Source organism: Scardinius erythrophthalmus (genome assembly GCF_964197995.2).
Source record: "Scardinius erythrophthalmus genome assembly, chromosome: 7".
Lineage (NCBI taxonomy): Eukaryota > Metazoa > Chordata > Actinopteri > Cypriniformes > Leuciscidae > Scardinius > Scardinius erythrophthalmus.
In genome coordinates, this window is record NC_138227.1 from 39,071,175 (window position 1) to 39,093,183 (window position 22,009).

The following is a 22,009-nucleotide window of genomic DNA, read 5'->3' on the forward strand; positions in this document are numbered from 1 at the left end:
TAGACGCTAATTTGCGCTGCTCTTGCTAGATTGCATTGGTCATAACGGAAATGATACGGCTGTGTCTGTGTTCTTTAATTTGCGCGATGTCAGTAGATCATGTGCAGAACTTTCCACTCCCATCGGCGTATTTTGGTTTTGCGCTCTCTCACGCTAATTTGGTTGCAATAAAAAAAGTGAAATAATATACCATAAATGCTTATAATAATAGTATCAGATTTTGGTTTTGCTCTTTCAGCTTTTTTTTTTTTTCAAAAAGATGCTGTCACATTTATAATGCATAGTGACCTTTAGACCTCAAATTATATTACAGGTCTGAGGGGATTTTGAACATTTTATGTCATTATCCATTTTTGCCATTTTGTTTTGTTGCGCTCTCTCACGCTAATTTGCCTTGTTTCGTAAATCTGGCCCCTACTTTTTCCTATTGGTAAGAATTTTCTTAAGAATTTCCCTATTGTTGCATCCCATTTTTTACATTTATTATTATTATTATTATTATTATGTGGCTTAGCAAACTAGTATAATTAGAAAAAAATTATGTGTTGCAGTTATAAATGTAGTAACATTATTTTTTCCTTTTCCTCAGCCTCATCCAAACGTCAAGCCGATGGCATATGCTAACTCTCTGATGCAGCTGGGTATGATGTAGAGGTTTTCCATTTATCACACAGCAGCTGCTGTGGTCTGAAGTCCACACCAATCCCTCTAAATCCACTCTCACATTCTTCTCATCTCTGTTTCAAACAAACAGCTTCTTCCTTGCGGACACACACACACACACACACACACACACACACACACACACTTTCACATTACTCATTATACCTGTAGTCACATAGGGGAGAAATCACTGAGTCATAGGAATGTAATTTGCTCATTAATGGATGTCATTCTTGGGATGATGCTCCCCAAAAGACCCCCCCCCCCCCCCCATGCCCCTACACCCTTGTCATTTATGTATCAGTCCATGTAGAGCCGCATAGTTTGAATTGGATGTTGCTCTATGAAAATGGAGCTGAATTGTACCAAAGAATGGGCAAATGTATACAATGCATCCCAAAGTAAGAGTGCTGATGCAGAATTTCTGCTCCTGTGACCATATTATTATGAGAACAAGAGGCATAAAACCTGATCAGCACTTTTACCCAAAGGTGTGTTTCTACATAGGGCCTTTATTTTAAAATTTTGCCCCCATGAATACTTCATAACCCCCCCCATGTTATTTCATGTTAGTGAAGTTCTGTTGGGAGGGAGAACAGTGTGTCATTTCATTTGTGTAGCAGTTAATGTGTTGTATGTGTCATCTATCAAAAACCATTAAAAAGCATCATAAAAAAAAAAAAAAAAACTTTTTATTACAAGCTCCATCATTAAACCTAACCCAGAGCATCTGTCTAATCTGTCAAATAAATATCACAAAACAAGTTTAGGTACTGTGTAACTCCAGTAGTTTTCTTCACACACTCTCTTTCAGAATGGGCAGAAGTGCAGTATTGTGAAGCTCAGTAACTGTTTGGTGTTCTCCACTATGTAGGCAGCTCCCACATGTTCTTTCTCCCAACATGCTTGACGAAATGCACTGGAGATCTTCTATTACCCTTGTACCCTCCACTGTTTGTCTAGCAGATCCTGAACCCTTTGTGTGGACTCAAAATAATACAGCAGAAACCTACCTTCCTCTCTTTAAGCGCACAGCAGCCATGTCCCATACCCTTGACTTTTTAGAGAATATCATTATATACACCAACATGTGTGTATATATATATATATATATATATACATACTGTATCATTGAGATTTCTGTGTATGTTTGGAAAAAAGAAGCTATTGAATAAAAAACGCCAGTCCAATAATATAGAATGTGGTCATACCTTTTTTTTTGTGAATGATATTTGTGTTTTAGTTTAGACATGAGTTGCACCAGTAGTGACACAGGTTGGCAGTATCAGCATTGGCTGCGGCTGATAAGAAGAGGAGTGTTTCATTAATTCAACGGGGACTGAATGGGAAAATGTATTGTTTTATGTTTCAATATTGCACAATAGGCAACATGTCTGGCAGTATGTTTTGAATAAAAATTGAAAAACGGACAAAAAACTAGTTGTGTGACTTTTGTGACTCCTAGAGGTTTAGCTGGTCCTATCGACCCAGAGCAGTATTTATTTGAAAGCTACAGAGAAGTTCACCACTAACCCATTATAGGACCACAAAGTGTGTTAGGTCAGTCAGATAACTACAGAATTCATGGCAAAGGAGTTTCTATCACTGCTAAACATGAACTGCATTGTGCTTGAGACTTCAGAACCATTTACACCTATCAAAGTTAAGCTTCTTGAAATGGTAAGATGGCTCTCAGAGAGCAAAGGTTGTGGACGGTGTCTGTAATGATAACAGAACAGATGCTACAATAGTTGAATATGAAGCAAACATGCACCGGTGAGGAGAAAACCTAACTTTTCCAAACAAAGGGTACTTGTTTCCATATGTTACACAACAAACATTGCAAAAAGAAATTGAATGGATGTGAAAAATAATGAATTTCACATTGAATAATGTCAAAAGGGAATTTTTCAAAAACAGCCCTGATTGCTTAGTCTATTATTCAGTCAGAGAAATAAAACTTAGCACAACCTGTTGTTCAACTTGTCAGAAAGTGTGTTGCTGAACACTAGACAGACACAGATATGTATTCTCCCAGCCAAAAGGGGAGCATGGAGACTTTTGAACATCAAACTGAGACTGAGCATCTGGGTAGTTCTCAGACAGAGGGAGATGAAGGATTCTAACCAGTCTTACAGAATGTGTGACGTACCACAAACTTTCACAGAAGCTATGAGTTTAAATAAATCCCAGATGTGGGCTTAGGCCATGAAAGAGGTCACGGACACATTTACTTTAACCTGACTGAGGGGAAACATGCAGTGTGGAGTTGACGGGTCTAAGACATACAAGGCCAGATATGTTGCTAAAGGTTATAGCCAAGTGATGGGCGTAGAATACAAAGAGACTTTCTCACCAACAGCAAATATCACTTTAATACGAGCCTTGATAAAAATGGCAGCATAATATGATCCTGACCACCAGATGGATGTAAAAACAGCCTACTTACATGCTCCAACTGACTGTGATATGAAGAGCCGGAAGGATTTGAGGTGAAACCAGACAGAGAGAAAAAACTAGTTAAGTGGTTTAACACAGTCATGTAGCAACTGATAAGCATTTCATAAATTTTAAAGGCTTTTATTAGCAAAAACATTCAATATAAGAGTCAATATTTACAGTGTTGAGCCGCATCGCCTTCAAAACCTCTTTAATTTACTCTGGCATTCTGGATATCAGCTTCTGGGCCAAATCATGACTTATGGCCATCCATTCTGGCCTTATTAGTGCTTGGTTTTGGTGAAACTTTTTGCATTTATTTAAAATGCATGTGATCGCTCTGCACAATAATCTAGAAACAATGTGAATCAACACAACTGAAGCAGAAACCTTGGTGAAACAAAGTTTATTTCACTGCCAATACTTCTGGCCACGGCTTTAGTTCACTATTAAGTAGTCCAGTGGGGTACTTCAAATTCAAGTTAAGTCTCTTGTTTGAGCCCTTTGTCTTGGACAGTATGACATTTACCTAATTTCCTTCAAGGATTATGATAAAAATCCTAAAAATACCTTTCTAATATATGTTTGTTATTGTTGCAGTATTATGTAAATAGATAAATTAAAGTAGTAAATAAATAAAAATCAGATTTGTTTTGGTCCCAGTGCCTCAGTTACACCAGTAAGATGATTAGTGGCCATGTACAGGAACATTCGAACTAAAAACCATTTCTTCTTGAGATGTAATGTTTTCATTTGGTTAAGGTACTTATTCTTGTATTTTATGAAGACATATTGTAACATATTGTAAAGAAATGTTAGAATGTGAGAAAAACATTGTGTTAAACATCAGTAGGATACTGTATTAATTATCCATTTATTATCTTGTTTTAAATAGTTAGTCCACAAATTTGTTTGGCCAAGCAGTGTTGTATATCATATAGATATAATTAGCCTACATATTAATCATTCACAGTAATGTGAATATATATAATATAATATAAATAGGGCCTATAGTGTAGGCTACTAACCTTGTGTTGTGTAGAGGTAAAAAGAAAGAAAGAAAGAAAGAAAGAAAGAAAGAAAGAAAGAAAGAAAGAAAGAAAGAAAGAAAGAAAGAAAGAAAGAAAGAAAGAAAGAAAGAAAGAAAGAAAGAAATTAGGCCTATGTCTCATACTGCAAGGGCACACGTAAATTGCAGAAAACAAACAAACATGAGGTCATTTTGGTATTAAACTATACAGAGTAGGCTACTGTAGTCGGCTGTTGCATTGAGAATCTAAATTTCATTAAGTAGAATATAGTGGGTGGAGTGAGTGACTTCACAAGAGACTTTAAACTTTGGTGGAAGTCCCGTGCCCTTTTGGAGTTCCCCTACCCCTTTAGTTCAAGAGTTTAAAACCATGTGTACAATATTTTTTTTTTTATTTGCAATAAATCGTAGGCTAAAGCTCATTGTGTTTTCTAAGCTTATTTTAATGATTCGTATTCAAATTTCCATTTAATTTTTGTGAAAGGTATTGCATTTATTTAATTGTGCATCTGATTTTAGATATTTGTGAATAAACCTTCTGTTTGTGAATATGTGCAATGCATACGTGTAAAAATAATAACCCCATTATGCTAATCTCGTTTTTTCTCCGCGTAGAATGAAATAGCCTGCCATCTAAACTATCTAAAGTCTATTTGCATGTAATAGGCCTGCATGTGATGTTCTCGAAAAGTACTTAGCCTACTATAATATTTAGTACAGTAGTTTAGAATTTAAAAAAAGAAAAAGAATAGGTGAGGAGTCACCTGAAACTAACCCACAAGCCCAACCCACACACGACGCGACACCAGTTCCTTTCCATCATCCGCCTTTAAGAAAACCATGAGCAGACTGGGACTCCTGCATACAGAAGCACAAACGCGTGGAGCGTTTTCACTCAAAATACACACGCCATGAGTCGGGGAGAAGAGCTGTAAAACAAATACATAAAATGGAAGTGGAGGAAGACTTCTACTCATATGAATTCAGCAATGAAGCCGGTCTGCCGGTGTATAAGGACAGTGAGGAGCTGTTCGAGGCTCTTCGGCAGAAGGAGGATGAAGTTCTTCTGGCTGCTCAGGTGGGGAATGCTCTGCTCTTAGAGAACAGACAACTGAAAGAAGACAGAGACACACTTCAGGACAAATACATGCAGCAGCTGGAGGTGAGACTCAAGTTTCCATGTCTCTGCAGCTTAATAACCGCACGGTGTATTTATAGAGAGTCGTCATAATTTCCGTCATTTTGTTTGTCAAGTTTACCAGCTTTACAGTAATAACAGGAATATAATGCAACAAAGTTTTTTTCTGATAGCCGCTCTGGAGAAAACAGTGATGTCCTCTTCCATCTCAGCTTTGTCTTTTTTTTTTTTTTTTTTTTTGGCGACACTTTAGTCTTCTAAAGGTTTCTGTTTTATATAAAACGTAATAATATTCATGTGTCTACTTTCATGTCTCTAGATCTACTGTAGCCTACAGTATGCATATATAATATTGTATGCTGTTGTCCCTAAATGTTTTTGGACACTTAAGGCCGTTAAAAAACATTTTTAAGCAAGTGTAATCTGATGATGTTAGAGCTTTCCTCAGAACGAGCCTTTAAGCAACTGTGGTGTCATGATCATTTTTAGGGACTGTATGAAGTCAGGTTCACACAGGTCTTCTTTTCAGCACTGAATATTGTTTTATCACTTCAGACTTAAATAGACACTTAAGACTCTCTATCTTTCTTTGAACAGTTTTCTGTTCTGTTTTATTTTAACAGTGTTTAAGGCAAATGACACTTGTTTTGATGGTTTGTTATCTAATACAATCAGACATTTTTTAGTTTTCAAATACTTTTGCAGGCCAGTTTATGATATAAAGACGTTTTCTGTGGCAGATTTTTTATTCAAAATTTCATGCAACAGTAAATGTAACGGTAACACTTTACAATAAGGTTAATTAGTTAACTACTTTAGTAAGCATGAACTAAGAATGAACAGTAGGCCTACTTCTACAGCATTTATTAATCTTAGTTAATGTCAATTTCAACATTTACTAATACATTATTAAAATCAAGTGTTGTATTTATTAACATTAGTTAATGCACCGTGAACTAACATGAACAATCAACAAACAGCTGGATTTGTATTAACAAACATTACTGTAAAAAATGTATTGCTCATGGTCAGGGGCGTTGCACCAAATGTTGGGCCCTGGTCACAGAACCAAGGGGTGGGCCCCTCACAACACCAATATATATCAATATATCTTTGTGGGGGCCCCCCTTCGCCAAGGGCCCCTGTTACTCGGTTCCACTATTACCTCCTGTCTGACGCCCCTGCTCATGGTTAGTTCCTGTTAGTTAATACATTAACTAATGTTATGAAATAAGACCTTATTGTAAAGTGTTACCAATGTAACAAGTTCTTCATATTTTTATAATTTAGAAATGAGATCTGAAATAAGAAATGAGAACAGGTTCACATCAGATTCCATGTGTCTTGTCTCATTTAATGACTGCAAATCAGATTCAGTTAAATTTGTTTGACTTTGAAAATAAAATATGTAACCCTTTAATTAAAATTAAAATTCTGTTATCTTTTACTCACCCATGTCATTCCAAACTCATATAACTTTTTCAGCTGTAGAAATCAAAACAAGATGTTTAAAAATATATATTTTGATCCCATTTGCTTTCATTGTATGGATAAAACGCACTGTGATGTTTTTCAAAATATATTTTGTGTTACACAGAAGAAAGAAAGTCATACAGGTTTGAAACGACATGATGGTAAAAGTGTGGAAGACTGTCATTGTAAGTTTACTACTACTAAAAATAAAGATTACACAACAAATGCCCTGAGCATAGTTGTGTTTCGCTGTAGGATCCACTATTAATATAAAGTTAAGCCGTGTTGTTTTTATAACTTGAGTGTGATATCTCAGATTAAAATGTTGTGATTGTGTCCTCAGGAGCTCCAGCAGGGCAGGTACGAGCTGCGAGTGAAGCTGGATATCTGTCAGGCTCAGTGGGAGAGCCAGGTGTCCGAGCTGGAGCGAGATGTGCAGGAGCTGCAGGCGCAGGTGGACACACTCAACCAGACTCTGAGTGAGGCTGAAAGTGAGAAGACCAGACTGAAGCATGAGCACAGCGAGCAGAGCCAAAGACTTAGAGAACAGCTGCAGACGGTCAGTGACATCTACCATACTCACATCTTTTCAAGCATCCCTTTTACCAGTGCTCATTTTGGTTAGTGATCTGAACAAACATCAACCCCAAGTATTAATGACATCTCAAGTAGTGCAGCGTTTAATAAATAATTACATGATATGATCATTAAAGGCTAGTGCATTTGTTGCTTTGCCAGTGGAAAGAGAGAATGTGCTCTTTTTTAGCCAGACTTCAAAACCTGGCCACACACATACAGTATGTAGAGGGCAATAAAAAAGACGATAACGATTAGAAGGCCAATAGTGCAACAGATACTGTCTCTCGCTCAGAAAAAGATGACATCACACTGTTCCTTGCACAGTGTAGCAGATATGAAATGGTAAAATGAGCCATTCACACCTTTTGAGTGCTAAGCCTGCAATATTTGCTTCTATGGGTAAATCTATGGGTAACACTTACAATAAGGTTTTAGTTGTTAACTACACAAGTAAACATGAACGAACAATGAACAGCATTTGTTAATCTTAGTTCATGTTAATTTCAACATATAATAATCCATTTAAAATTCAAATATTTTATCTGATAACATTAATGCTCTGTGAATTGTTTTTTGTATTAACTAACATTAACAAAGATTAATAAATGCTGTAAAAATATATTTCTCATTGTTAGTTCATGTTGAATAAAGCATTTACTAAAGTTAACAAATGGGACATTACTGTAAAGTGTTACCAATCTATAAACAACAACAACAAAGTGGTCTCATCTTGTGTCTAGAGTAAAGAGTGCATGATCAAAGTGTTTGTCTCTGTGATTGTGGAAGTGCTGTTTTGTTGCATTCCTGTTTTCTTTCATCATCCTTTCCATATGAGCTAAAGCACAGCAATATCTGACTCATATTCTAAAGATAATAGTATGAAACTCATAAAAATCCATTTCAGCCCAAAATCAAAAGAGAAAAACAAGAAAACATATTTTGCATAAAGAAAAAGAAACATATTTTAGGACAATTCATATTTTTCCCAAGTATTATGCTATTTTATTATTATTATAATTTAGTTTAGAAATTTTGTTCAACAATTCACATTATTCATAATGGTTATTCTCAATACCATAATACAGTAATGTTTTACATTGTTACAGTAAAATAAAGATTTTTTTGACTTGTCCAAAAAGTCAAAACATTGAAGAACTTGTCTAAAAACAACAACAACACAAACCATTTTACCGTATGGATATAATCTAAATTTAGATCCGCCTGCTCCTGTTGACTCATTCACACACATTGCTCTCACATTGGGCTGATATCTAATCTCACAGGTTTGTTATGCTCAAGGTCAAGGTTTACACATTACACATTTTATGTGTTTGTGCACTTGCCAGGATTCCCAGTTTAAACTCATGAGCTCATTTAAAGAGCTGTTTGATCATAGTTTTGTATTACAGACATGCCAAAACACCAGGGCTGTATTCTGTTATGTGTGTAGTCATGTGTTATACTGTAGTAATGGCTAACTCATACTGTTCCACTGGGTGGTCAGACTGGTCACTGGTCCCTCACCCTCTCATTCTCCACATGACAGTCGACTGAAGTAGACGTCTTTGACAGTTTTTTTCCAAGAAGTCAAGTTCAGGAAACACTGATGTTGACTGTATGCATCCTGTCCTGCTCTGAGGGAAGAGGAAGTATCTCTCACTCATTCCACTGCGGCTCCCACCATCTATAAGCTCTTTTTTTAACTGCTCTCGAACAGTGTCTAGAGCGATAAGCGACTTTTATGGGTTCGGTTGGAGATATGCTTTTGTCAGTTATGGTAAACAGACCTTGAATGGTGAGTAGTTAAGCTATACTTTTTGAGACAAAAGTAAACTTGTGTGTCTGTCTGTGTGGACCAGTGTCCCCACAAAGACAGTACAATATTAACGTAATATGCTTAATGAACATTCTCAATAATGTCTTCATAAAAATGCAGAACGTTTTTTGTGTGAGGGTTTAGATTAGGTTGGGTTAAATGTGTGTATTTGTAAGTATTCCTTATACCTTCTGGTGTTACTTTTCATAACATACTCTTAGTCCCTGACTGTCTGTACAGTACAGAGGCGGACAGAAGCACTAAGAGAGTCTACCTGGGGAATACAGGGTAATTTAGAGGAAACGGCCTCCCCCGATTGTTTACAGAGAAGGCTCAAAACAAGCATTAGTTTTTCCAGGGAAGCTGTGCCTTCCTGTTTGAGAGAGTAAACCTCTCAGGATGCTTCAAACACGCATCATTCAATAGTATCAGTTTGATTGTGCTGTTGTTTCTTATATGGGACAGTAAACAAGGGTATTTGTAAGAACATGAACCCGTTTCCTCTGCACACTTTGAATTCACCTTTAAATAGGTGTACTGGAAGTGGAGAGTTGTTGAGGTCGCACAAATCTGATTCAGTAAATCAGTCAGTTTAATTGCATGATTTGTAAATCATTCACACTTGTGCTGTTCTCCAGTCACCTGACCACGGTGGACCAGTCTTACGTAATGCCACACCTACCCTCAACAAACTGCATGGTTTGAGCTATGCTTCAAGTTTAACAGCAATAGTGATGCATCCCACCATACAAAACACCATCAATGGAATTAAATTGGTTATATGCAATGTTCTGACTTTAGAAAATAAAGTCTCTAATAAATAAGTCTTGAGTAGGGAGCCTCCAAATTCATGCACCGAATTTGACAATGTACACAAAGTTGCTTTCAAAGTTGTGCGCAACATTAAGTTGTTCCCTGATTTTTCTTGTTGGTTTTTCTTCATTTTTTTTTTTTTTTTTTTTTTTTTAGCAATTTCACTCTTTTGACCATATTTGCAAAAAAATTATAATATTATTTTATCTCTTTAGTGTTGATTTTCGACTGCTAGTAGTCCCTTGAGAAAAGCCTGTGATACAATCTGATTAAGAATAAACTGAGATTTATTGGTTTGGAGACGCCACAGGAGGTAGATACGCCATGAATGCGCTCTGGCTTGGGGCATCAGCTGGCAGGAGTGTTATTAAATGCTACAGGAGCTGGACTTGTGCTGGTTAACATAATGGCGCGTTAGCTTTATCTTCAGTCCTGAATAGCCTTTCCCTCAAGGGACCACTAACCTTGTGCTGGTTGGCAGTTGAGTCTCATTGAACCAGGACCTCTTGCCACCCCTCCATATGCTGTTGGGCGTGGGGTCATTCCCCGCCCCCGTCCCATACACACTCACAGTGACTATCTAGGATGATGATGATGCCACCGCCAAGACTAAGATGCCAAGCTGCATCTGTCATGTGTCTCTTTGATCTGGTTCTGAGCGTGTGTGATGAACGCTGAGGGCTGTCCAGTTATCTGCTGATTCAGGTTGGTCACCACAGGCCTCCCAACGCCCAGTGCAGGCTTTTGTTCAGCTCTTATCAAGCGAACGTAACTCCTTTTCATTATGAAAATGGGACACATTCCTTAGTGGAAAAACACATCTCTTTGTTACTGTTGCTTTCTCTTCTTAATTGCGACCCATTTGATTTGTGAACACACTGCATGTATTTGAGAGTTTTGTGGTTGATAAGTGAGCTGTGTTGTGTATGTTTAGGGTATGGAAGTGGAGCGAACCATGACCAGCGAGCTTCAAAGACTAAAACAGGAAATGAGAGAAAGGGGGCATGCCAGACCCCAGGATGAAGAAATCATCAATGCTCTTAGAGAACAGGTGAGAAACGGTTCCATACCTGCACACTCAGATATCTGTATGGCATTATATACGATAAAAATATACTCCAAAAATAGTCCAGCACTGATTCTGCAGCTTTCCATGCATGCTTGTTTATTAAATAGTATATAGTATTATAATATTAGTATTAATATTAATACTAATATTATATAGTATTATAATATAATATTATAACAGTCCATTCCGAACCTCAGATTTGATTGGCTGAGAGACGTTTAAAGAGTGCTTTCACTGCTGTGTCACTCTGTTTGTCTTTGTGGCATTCTAGACTAGACCATGTGTTCAATTCTTTGGAGAGAATTCATTTAAGGATTATAATAACATGCAAATTCTTGAAACCCCATGATAAATTACAGCATCTTTAGCGTGAACGATTGTAGTATTTACTGACTTTAAAGTTTAGAAAGTTGTGATAAATGTTTATGTGTGTGTGTATGTTCAGGTAGCGCGGCTCACGCAACGGGAGCAAACACTTGAACAGCGCTTGAAGATGACTTGTCACGAGAATGAGGAACTTAAAGACAGTGTGTCCTCACTGCACAAACGCCTGGATTTACAGGAACAACAGAGTCACACACACATACAACAGGTTCGGTCACACACACAACACACACTCACAGACAGACTATGCTCCATCGAGCAGAATGCTTAATGGTAAATGATAAGTCGGGAAACTGTTGCCTGTAGGATGGTCTAGGATTTCTGTCTTAAAATTTCAGTACAGTTCTTATAATAGATAAGTGTTTTTACATGATCCAGAGATGACAAACATTCTCAAATGCTGATGTTCTGCCATTGTGTAAGTACAAGATGTCTGTGTGTGCACCAGAGGGAGAAATCAACCAGGGCTCAGGGCAAAAATCACACCAAAAGTGGCAAAATGTTTGTTTTATTCACTTGTATAAGCCCTTGTAAATGTAAAAAAAAGCTAATTTCTGGGTCAAATGTTGGCTCTTTCTAGAAGATAGCATGCACACATTTGTACATTCATGAGTAATAATACATGTTTTCCCTGTGTCTCAGCTGGCAGAGTCCTGGCGAGACGTGGATGGGGCTCGCTCCTGGGCACATGAGCTGCAGTCTCAGGTAGAGGCTCTGCAGGAGGAACTGGCCCTCCAGGAGAAAAGTCACAATGACACTTCTTTACTGTCTGAGCTGGAAAACAATCTGGACACCGCAGACTGGAGCCTGGACAAAGAACAGGTGATACACTGAACTGTTCTCACTGTAACCTGATAATGCCAGATTGTACCACGCTCTACTTTCAAATAAATGTGTTACAGGATTTTTTTTCGTGGGCCTGGTTATAATGAATACACGTACAAGGGACAGTGTAACAGGTCACCATTTCTATGGTCATCTTTTGACCACATTTAATCAGATTTTAATTAGTCCAACAGGGTAACAACTATTCCATGAAATCTATATATTGTCTGCCTCTAAAGCCACTCACACTCCGGAAAAGAAGCGGTTCAGCACATTCAGATGTGGTCTGGGAAGGATTCTGACCACATTTAATGAAAATTAATAATACTCATTTATTATATGTGTTGGGTGGTAGTTTTCCCCATATTTCAGCTGTATTTTTAGTGTCCCGAATTCATGAAATCATCTTCCGTATTACTTCTTTCCTAAATTTTCTTTGCTAGGTGATCACAAAAGCGAGTAGTAGTCTTCTGTCACGCGAGAATAGCCTAATCAAAGGTTGCCAATCTCATCTATGTACCCTTGCCCAGCAGGTCTCTCGGGAGGTGCACTACATCCTGGAAGTGCTTCAACCTGTGGCCGACAGAACAGAGGCTGAGCAGAACTCAGATGACAGCCTGCAGGGCATGCTGGGACAATTGAAACACGCAGCACAATGGATAGCACAGAGCGAGACACTACAGGTAAAGTTGTTTTGCAGCACACAGTGACACAAGCGTAACAGAAGCTGACATGTGATGTGCTGCATTTAACATATCTTCCCTGGAGTATTTTGACATCAGTGTCACATTTCAACAACAATAATTCACATTCACAAGCATATAGGAGTGGCCAAAAGTGATGTCCGGAGGTGATATTGCGTTGTTAGGCTCAACGCCAAGCGGAGTCACAGGATCACAGAATGTGAGGTCACAGGATCACAGAATATGACCTTTTGGGCACTGACTAGGGCACTGGAAAACCCCTTAAAGCAACACTATGTAACATTTTTTACCTTAAAATAATGTTTCCAAAATCGTTTCAGTGGTTCATCAAGTCGTAATAGGGTGAAAGGCACTTATGCCTCCGCTTTGCGGTCCTTTATCTGCTATTACCACACTATGTAAGATTGCCAGATCGGGTCGCGTTTCTGTAGTTCTAATGAGACATATACTACAAATTTGACTAGCTTTACGGCAAGCGTTACAATAGTCATTATTTCGTTTTTCTTCGTTTCTGATGTCGCAATACATCATACTTTCATAAAATCATGCATCATACTCTACCTTGTCTGCGGACATCGTTCATTGCAAAGCCGGTGCTGGATAAACAGTGGGCGTGTGTGCGACAGTAGGCTGCGGTAGGCTAAATGATTTACGACAACGGTGATGGACAATTCCGCTTCCAACCTGTAGGGGGACCGCAGAGGAAAAGTTCCATAGTGTTGCTTTAACTGTTAAAAGGACAAGATATCGCAGTGGACATTTAAACTGATTTTTTTTTTTTAAATGAATATAGGACTGACCTGAAGGAAAATGCTATGTCTAATGTAAATGCAGGTACACTCGCTCACTCGATCTCTCACAATACTCTACTCTATAAGCATCAATGAACAACATCAATGAGAATATAATAAAGCCTATGTTTACGTTGCTTAGATGGATGCTAGGGGTGTTGTGTAGTGATACATAGAATCGTTGGGTGAAGCGGTCCCGTGTTTTATCGTGAATAAAAAATCTGAATCAAGGATTGGAACTAACCGTTTTATAATTTTTTTTTTATAATTTTTGAATAAAGGGTTAAGATGTAAAATTTCCTTGGCCTGAAAATCACTTTTGGCCACTACTCAGGTTATATCTTCAAGTATAGCTTCATACAGACCATATCAGTTATCTTTTATTTGTCCTCATGGCTTATAAAAAGTTTTGACATTGGGTGAATCTTACGTAACCTGTCAAAAACCTTCCCGGATCATATTCCTTTCATATTATAAGGGGGAAAAATAACAAGTGAAGCAGTTTGGACCCTGGTGTTTTTGGATTGGGATTTTCTATCCAATGCAAAACAAAATAAATATCTATTTTTTTAAATCTAAATTTAACTGTAATGTGATTTTTTTTTATTGTATTTTATATATATATATTTAGTTATTTTATATATTATAATACTAAAAATGTATTACATTAAGGATCTATTAATAATTAATTCAGCATCAGTATGAAGAGAATTAGTAAAAATCTAACTCAAATATTTGACAGAAAATTAACAAGTTTATGAAAATAATGCAAAAAATATGATGGTAATATAAAACATGCAACACATTTCTTTCTTTCTTTTGTTTTTTTCTTTTCTTTTTAATTATTTAGAGGTAACATGTTACCTGGACCTGTTTTTGTGAGATTTGCCCATTATGAATGGAGAAGGGATCAGAATATATATATTATGTACTGTTAATTTGCATTGGTAATTGCTGAAGTGTGCAATGTTATTAATGGACAAAAAGTTTGGATATTAAACACACTCTCCACTATGCTATTGATGCATTATATTGCTAGTTTATGTCAGCTGACATTGGTTGAGTGTTGGTGTTGCCACAAATGTAGCCAGAGGTAGAGACCGAGAGAGAGAGAGAGAGAAAGAGGGACAGATTGAACAGAGGGCTGTTTATGTCTGTTACATGATACTGATGCTGAAGAGAGATACACCCTGCCATCAAGGCCTAACAAAGGCGACGCTTCACAAATTCTCCCAGGCTAACCTCCATGCAGTGCTTAACGTTCCTGTATCATTTGTGTCTGCAGGAGATGAGGAAGCCCATTGTGGGACCGGTGAGCGATCCTTGTGAGAATGTCATCCGGATACAGGAGCTACAGGATCAGGTAACGTCTATCCATGCATTCAAGCTTTCAGCCACAACCAATAACAGCCCAATACCACTGTCACTGACCTGGGGTCAGTTTCTTAAAAATGGCTCCATTCTTTGGAGGGCCTGAGGAATGTTTTTTTTTTTTTTTTTTTTTTACAAAGATTCACTGCTTTTCCTGCTGGGATTCTCAGCTGAATTAAGACATTTAACAAATGCAGTCAATTGGTGAATGTGTTGCGAGTCTCCAATAGATATGCTTTTAGGAAGAGAAGAATATTACATGGCAAGACATGTAAAACTGGTCCTCCCTCACTGACTCTTATTTGGGCCTTTCACTCTTTAATTGGCTAAAGGTGAAATGTGTCATTTCTGGCAAAAATGATCAATTGCATAATTAATAGTTGTTAAACACCCCATCTAAATTACATTGCTTCACCTTTAAACTCACCATTTACATAATCCTGGCTTATCTTGTTCTATGTTTTACACTGTTCATACTTTGCCCTATGGTTAACGTCTGTCCTGGGTCAGCAGTTTTCAAGTTTTGGGTTAGCATTTTTTATTTGCATATTTACAGTGGAGAAAATAATTATTTGAAACCCTGATGATTTTTTAAGTTTGCCCACTTACAAAGAAATGAAGGGTCTATAATTTTGATGGTATATTTTAACGGATAGAGACAGAATATCAACCAAAAAATCCAGAAAAAACACATTATATAAAGGTTATAAATTGACTAGCATTTGATCGAGTGAAATGAGTATTTGGTCCTCTACCAACCAGCAAGAATCCTGCCTCCCACAGATTGGTTATGTGCTCATGTGGAACACAGATTAGCCCTGTCACTTTGAGAAGGTACTCCTCATGTCAGCTAGTTATGTGTATAAAAGACACCTGTCCACAGAATCTGCATCTTCCATTCCAACCTCTCCTCCACCATGGGCAAGACCAAAGAGCTGTCAAAGGACGTCAGGGACAAGACTGTAGACCTGCACAAGGCTGGAATGGGCTACAAGACCATCAGCAAGAAGCTTGGTGAGAATGAAACAACTGTTGGTGTGTTTATTCGGAAATGGAAGAAATACAAAATAACCATCAATCGCCCTCGGTCTGGAGCTCCATGCAAGATCTCGCCTCATGGGGTAAGGATGATCATGAGGAAGGTGAGGGATCAGCCCAGAACTACACAGGAGGAGTTTGTTAATGATCTCAAGGCAGTTAGGACCACAGTCACCAAGCAAACTATTGGTAACACACTACACCACAATGGATTGAAATCCTGCAGCATCCGCAAGATCTCCCCTGCTCAAGAAGGCACATGTAGAAGCCCGTCTGAAATTTGCCAATGAACATCTAATGATTCAGAGAAGGCTTGGGAGAAAGTGCTGTGGTCAGATGAGACCAAAATCGAGCTATATGGCATCAACTCAACTCATCGTTTTTGGAGGGAGAGAAATGCTGACTATGACCCCAAGAACACCATCCCTACAGTCAAGCACGGAGGTGGAAACATCATGCTTTTGGGCTGTTTCGGGTACAGGGTACAGGACGAGTTCACCGTATTGAGGGGCCGATGGACGGGGCCATGTACTGTAAAATTTTGGACGAGAACCTCCTTCCCTCAGCCAGAACACTGAAGATGGGTTGTGGATGGGTCTTCCAGCATGACAATGACCCAAAACACCCTTAAAGAACAAAAATATATGGGAATATACTGCAAAATGTAATGTGATGTATTACATAATACATTTTCAAATATGGGAAACTAGTGCTTATATTTTTCAATATACTGCAATATATGCATTGACCATGGCTATATATTAATGAATATAAAATATTTATAAATGAAGACAAAAATAGGATTACATGTAATATTCACAAAGTTTTACTCTTTACTGTGTACATACACTCACCTAAAGGATTATTAGGAACACCATACTAATACTGTGTTTGACCCCCTTTCACCTTCAGAACTGCCTTAATTCTACGTGGCATTGATTCAACAAAGTGCTGAAAGCATTCTTTAGAAATGTTGGCCCATATTGATAGGATAGCATCTTACAGTTGATGGAGATTTGTGGGATGCACATCCAGGGCACGAAGCTCCCGTTCCACCACATCCCAAAGATGCTCTATTGGGCTGAGATCTGGTGACTGTGGGGGCCATTTTAGTACAGTGAACTCATTGTCATGTTCAAGAAACCAATTTGAAATGATTCGAGCTTTGTGACATGGTGCATTATCCTGCTGGAAGTAGCCATCAGAGGATGGGTACATGGTGGTCATAAAGTGATGGACATGGTCAGAAACAATGCTCAGGTAGGCCGTGGCATTTAAACGATGCCCAATTGGCACTAAGGGGCCTAAAGTGTGCCAAGAAAACATCCCCCACACCATTACACCACCACCACCAGCCTGCACAGTGGTAACAAGGCATGATGGATCCATGTTCTCATTCTGTTTACGCCAAATTCTGACTCTACCATCTGAATGTCTCAACAGAAATCGAGACTCATCAGACCAGGCAACATTTTTCCAGTCTTCAACTGTCCAATTTTGGTGAGCTCGTGCAAATTGTAGCCTCTTTTTCCTATTTGTAGTGGAGATGAGTGGTACCCGGTGGGGTCTTCTGCTGTTGTAGCCCATCCGCCTCAAGGTTGTGCGTGTTGTGGCTTCACAAATGCTTTGCTGCATACCTCGGTTGTAACGAGTGGTTATTTCAGTCAAAGTTGCTCTTCTATCAGCTTGAATCAGTCGGCCCATTCTCCTATGACCTCTAGCATCAACAAGGCATTTTCACCCACAGGACTGCCGCATACACTGGATGTTTTTTCCCTTTTCACACCATTCTTTGTAAACCCTAGAAATGGTTGTGTGTGAAAATCCCAGTAACTGAGCAGATTGTGAAATACTCAGACCGGCCCGTCTGGCACCAACAACCATGCCACGCTCAAAATTGCTTAAATCACCTTTCTTTCCCATTCTGACATTCAGTTTGGAGTTCAGGAGATTGTCTTGACCAGGACCACACCCCTAAATGCATTGAAGCAACTGCCATGTGATTGGTTTATTAGATAATTGCATTAATGAGAAATTGAACAGGTGTTCCTAATAATCCTTTAGGTGAGTGTATATTCACATACATGTTCCCATATAAATGTGAATGTATGTTCACATACATATTCACGGAATGAGCTACAATAGTTCCCAGCATGCTTTGCTTCTGACTGACTTCAGAAAGGAGAGCAAATGTTAAAACTAAGTGTTATTAAATGTGTTTTGCTCAATATTAATATAGGGGGAGATCTGTTAGTGTTTAATGTTCTATTATTTCGGAATTTAAAAGTGTTTCTGGTATGTGTGAGTTTTTGGGGTCATTGTGCTGAAGAGGAGAGCCTGTGGTTCGGTTGACCATTGGCCAAAGACCATTAAAACTATAATTACTATATTTAATAGAAATGGCTGTGTACTCCTCAGCACAGTGATAGTATTTTGGTTAAATACTTTAATACATGCAGGTGTGCTTGAGCTTTCAAAAACTAGCTTGAAAATATGAAACATTTATAATGTAAATAAAAAAAATATAAAATTAATATATTACATTATATATTTCTCTATATATGTGTGTTTATTATATATTACACATGCAGTACCATATCTGATCACATATACATCTACATATTAAGTAGTGTATTACTGAATATAAAATTACATACATTATGATATATTAGTAAATATATTGTCACCTATTTTTCAAATTTATGAAAAGCAGCAATTCCTTATGTATATTTCAATATATTGTAATATATTAACACAATATATTATTCTGTATATTTTTATGCAATATGGTTAAACCATTTAATATACTGTATTGATCATTCATATATGGGAAATAAATTTGTACATATTTCACTCACTGAAATACAAATCAATGTATGACCTATATATGTGTTTTTTGGTTGATATTCTGTCTCTATCCATTAAAACAAACCTACCATAAAAAATATTGAACCTTAATTTCTTTGTAAGTGGGCAAACTTACAAAACCAGCAGGGGATCAAATAATTATTTTCCCCACTGTACAAGGTTATCAACATTGATTGGACATGTGTTTAACAGATGCTGAAAAAAACACAATGTGCGAAAGTTTCTGCAACTGAAAGCTCATCAATATTTCACGAGGCACACTCATAGTTTAAGGGCACTTGCCTGTTTCTAAACAACTCGCTGTCAAAATAGTTTTTCCCATCTGTACACTACCAGGACAAATATTTTTAATATTTCTCATTACTTTAAAAACATTGATCATTGAGCTTAAGCTTAAATGCTTGGAATTAGTTTTGGAAGCAAGCAGAGCAAATACAGAACGTGTATGTTTCCATGTTCTCTGAGAGACATTAAGGTCGTTATTATTTGCATTAGACAGACATTTGCAAAACATATTAACCATAGTTTGTTGGCACCCTCTCCAGAATGAGCGTCTGATAGCAGAAAACACTAAGCTCAAGCTGCGACTCATGGACGAGGAAGTTGTTCAGCAGGCCATGAAGGACAGAGACGATGCCATCGCAAAGTAAATATTAAACACTTACTTGGTACTATGGGTCCTTAAATGAGAAATAAAATATTCATGATACAATTATAATTTATTATAGAAAGGTGTCATTTTTAAGAAAGTGTTGGTTTCCTCTCATGCAGGAAGACAGCGATGGAAGCAGAGCTGCTGAGGACTAAGCATGATATGATGTGTTTAAACAACCAACTCCTGGAAGCCATTCAGCGTAAACTGGAGCTGTCACAGGAACTGGAGGCCTGGCAGGTAGAAAACTGTAGTTTGATCACAACAGTGGACTTATAAAAGTCCACACTTATGGATTTTCAATTGTTAGGATTATGTTTTTAATGCTGTTCAGTGGTCGTGCTCTGTCACCCCCTGCTGTTCACAGTGGAAGCATGCAGCTGTTTAATGAAAGATTAAATTAATTGCTATCAACTAGCACATAGACACAAATTAAAATAATGATGAGCAAAAGAATAAAAACAATAATATTTTTATATAATAATGATTGACGTGTACCCCTCAGGACGATATCCAGATTATCATCAATCAGCAGCTTAAGAGCCAACAACAGACAGAACAGCAGCAACTGCCCCAGAAGAGATCGACGGGGCGTCTTTCTTTCCTGCGTAAGTCCAGACGGCCCTCTTCTTCTCCCTCGGTCGTGTCAGAGATCAGCCCAGAGCAGAACCTGTCCCACTGGAGAGACTGGCTCAGACTGAGCAAATGAACCGGCTGCTCTGCCTCAGACACTTATGATCAATGCCAAAAACACATAATGGAAAAAAAACAACAATTGCTTGGAGAAAAGACCTGCTTTCACATGTGCAAAAACACGTGGTCACATGTGGAACACACACTTTGGACGTGAAATCCATGTGATGGTGTTTTTTCAGTAAGGGTTGGCTGAATCTCACAAAAATGCATTTCTCCCCAAACTCAAAAAAAAAAAAGAAGTAATATTTTGTATGAAGATATTGCATATTTTAAGAAGAAAATTTTTTTTTTCATTGACAAATTTTGACAATCAAGCACATTTCCCTCTCAAAATTCTCATAAATGTAATGCATCCAGATGTTTTGCCTATTATTTCATTATTTTAATTCCCAGTTTTGTCATACGTGGCCATGATTTTACTCTCTCAGTAAAAATTAATGAAATATAAATATTTGTAATATTTTTTATTTATTTAAGAATAACTGAAACATAAATACTGTGGTATATATACGGTGGTATATGCATATTTTACGATTTCAAAATAATTTTATTTTTGCATTAGAGTGAAAAGAATTAGATATTTTGTTGAGGTAATGGAATTTTTTTTTTTTTATTAGTATTATTATTTTTTTTAATCCTTATGCAAAATAGGATTTTTTTTTCTTTCTATTGACTTTGGAGTGAAATTTGCTTTTAAAGGTTTTTGTGAGATTTAATTGTATATTATGAGTATTATGAGTATTTATAACTACTTTACAGTCATATGATTTTGTAGAAATTGTGTTTATTTAAATGGTACTATTAATTTACATGGTAATTGTTTGCTGCTGTCAAATCCTAAATGTAAGTGATGAGAGAATCAATACAATGACATCATGCTGGTCATGATCTTGTTGATTTGAATGGCATTTCACCTAATACTATTATGATATAATAACATTACACAGAAAGAAACATTTACCTGAACTGCAAGTATGTGGGCATGAAAGTATGTTTCAGTAGACTATAGTGAAATACTCAAAATGGTGCTTAAGATTTCAAAAACTGACATTGTTCAATGCAATAATGCTCTGTATCATATGAAGGATCTGTAGCGCTCAAACTTGTGCCATTTAATGATTTAAAGCCTGTTCACACCAAGAACGATAACCATAAAGATAACTCGATTAGCATTCACACCAGCACACGACGTTGTTCTGTTTATTCTATGCACACGCTGCAGTTTTGTAGTCTGTCGCTTTAAATGCTCAAGCTCTTCAAAGCAGGATTGGCTATTTTTATTGTTCATCATCTGGAAATCGTTCTGAAAGGGATTCCAACGATACATTTCTCTGTGTAATTTCTCTACTTTTTGAACCATTTCTTTATTGTTATAGTTATCGTCCTTGGTGTGATTGGCCCTTTAAATGATTCGATGGCCTTTGTGCTCTGGCACAGTTCTTCTGCTAGAAGTGTGTTATCATTAATGCAGTTTTTAAAGCTAGTTTTGTATGTAATTTATATATTTTTCAATGTGACAGATTTGTACAATTAAATGTTTTTATTATGAACAGTCTTCAGAATATTTATTGAGAAATACACTCCAGGCATGTGTGTTTTCCATTGTAAAAATCATTAGTTATTAACTTGGGTGCCCGTTACACGACACCATTTTAACTGA

General features: G+C 37.4%; 2 protein-coding genes across 2 annotated transcripts in view; both read left to right on the plus strand.

The window, feature by feature from the left end:
* Positions 1 to 2,094, plus strand: part of ppp5c (protein phosphatase 5, catalytic subunit) — a 35,418-nt gene extending 33,324 nt beyond the window's left edge. The window contains exon 13 of the mRNA XM_081370232.1: positions 590 to 2,094. Within this exon, the coding sequence (XP_081226358.1) occupies positions 590 to 652 (63 nt within the window). The 3' untranslated portion in view covers positions 653 to 2,094. The remainder of the gene's footprint in view (positions 1 to 589) is intronic.
* A 2,890-nt stretch (positions 2,095 to 4,984) lies between these two features.
* LOC308693661 (BICD family-like cargo adapter 1) lies at positions 4,985 to 20,573 on the plus strand. Its single transcript, XM_081370742.1, has 10 exons — positions 4,985 to 5,294; positions 7,087 to 7,302; positions 10,886 to 11,002; positions 11,466 to 11,612; positions 12,047 to 12,226; positions 12,763 to 12,912; positions 15,010 to 15,087; positions 19,547 to 19,647; positions 19,773 to 19,893; positions 20,159 to 20,573. The coding sequence occupies exons 1-10, from the start codon at positions 5,082 to 5,084 to the stop codon at positions 20,360 to 20,362; spliced, it is 1,527 nt and encodes a 508-aa protein (XP_081226868.1). The 5' UTR covers positions 4,985 to 5,081; the 3' UTR covers positions 20,363 to 20,573.
* Positions 20,574 to 22,009: the final 1,436 nt, after the last annotated feature.

Coding starts and splice junctions, on each gene's coding strand:
- LOC308693661 (XM_081370742.1), top strand. CDS start 5,082: ATGGAAGTGGAGGAAGACTTCTACTCATATGAATTCAGCAATGAAGCC. Junction 5,295..7,086: donor AATACATGCAGCAGCTGGAG/GTGAGACTCAAG, acceptor TTGTGTCCTCAG/GAGCTCCAGCAGGGCAGGTA. Junction 11,003..11,465: donor TCAATGCTCTTAGAGAACAG/GTGAGAAACGGT, acceptor GTGTATGTTCAG/GTAGCGCGGCTCACGCAACG.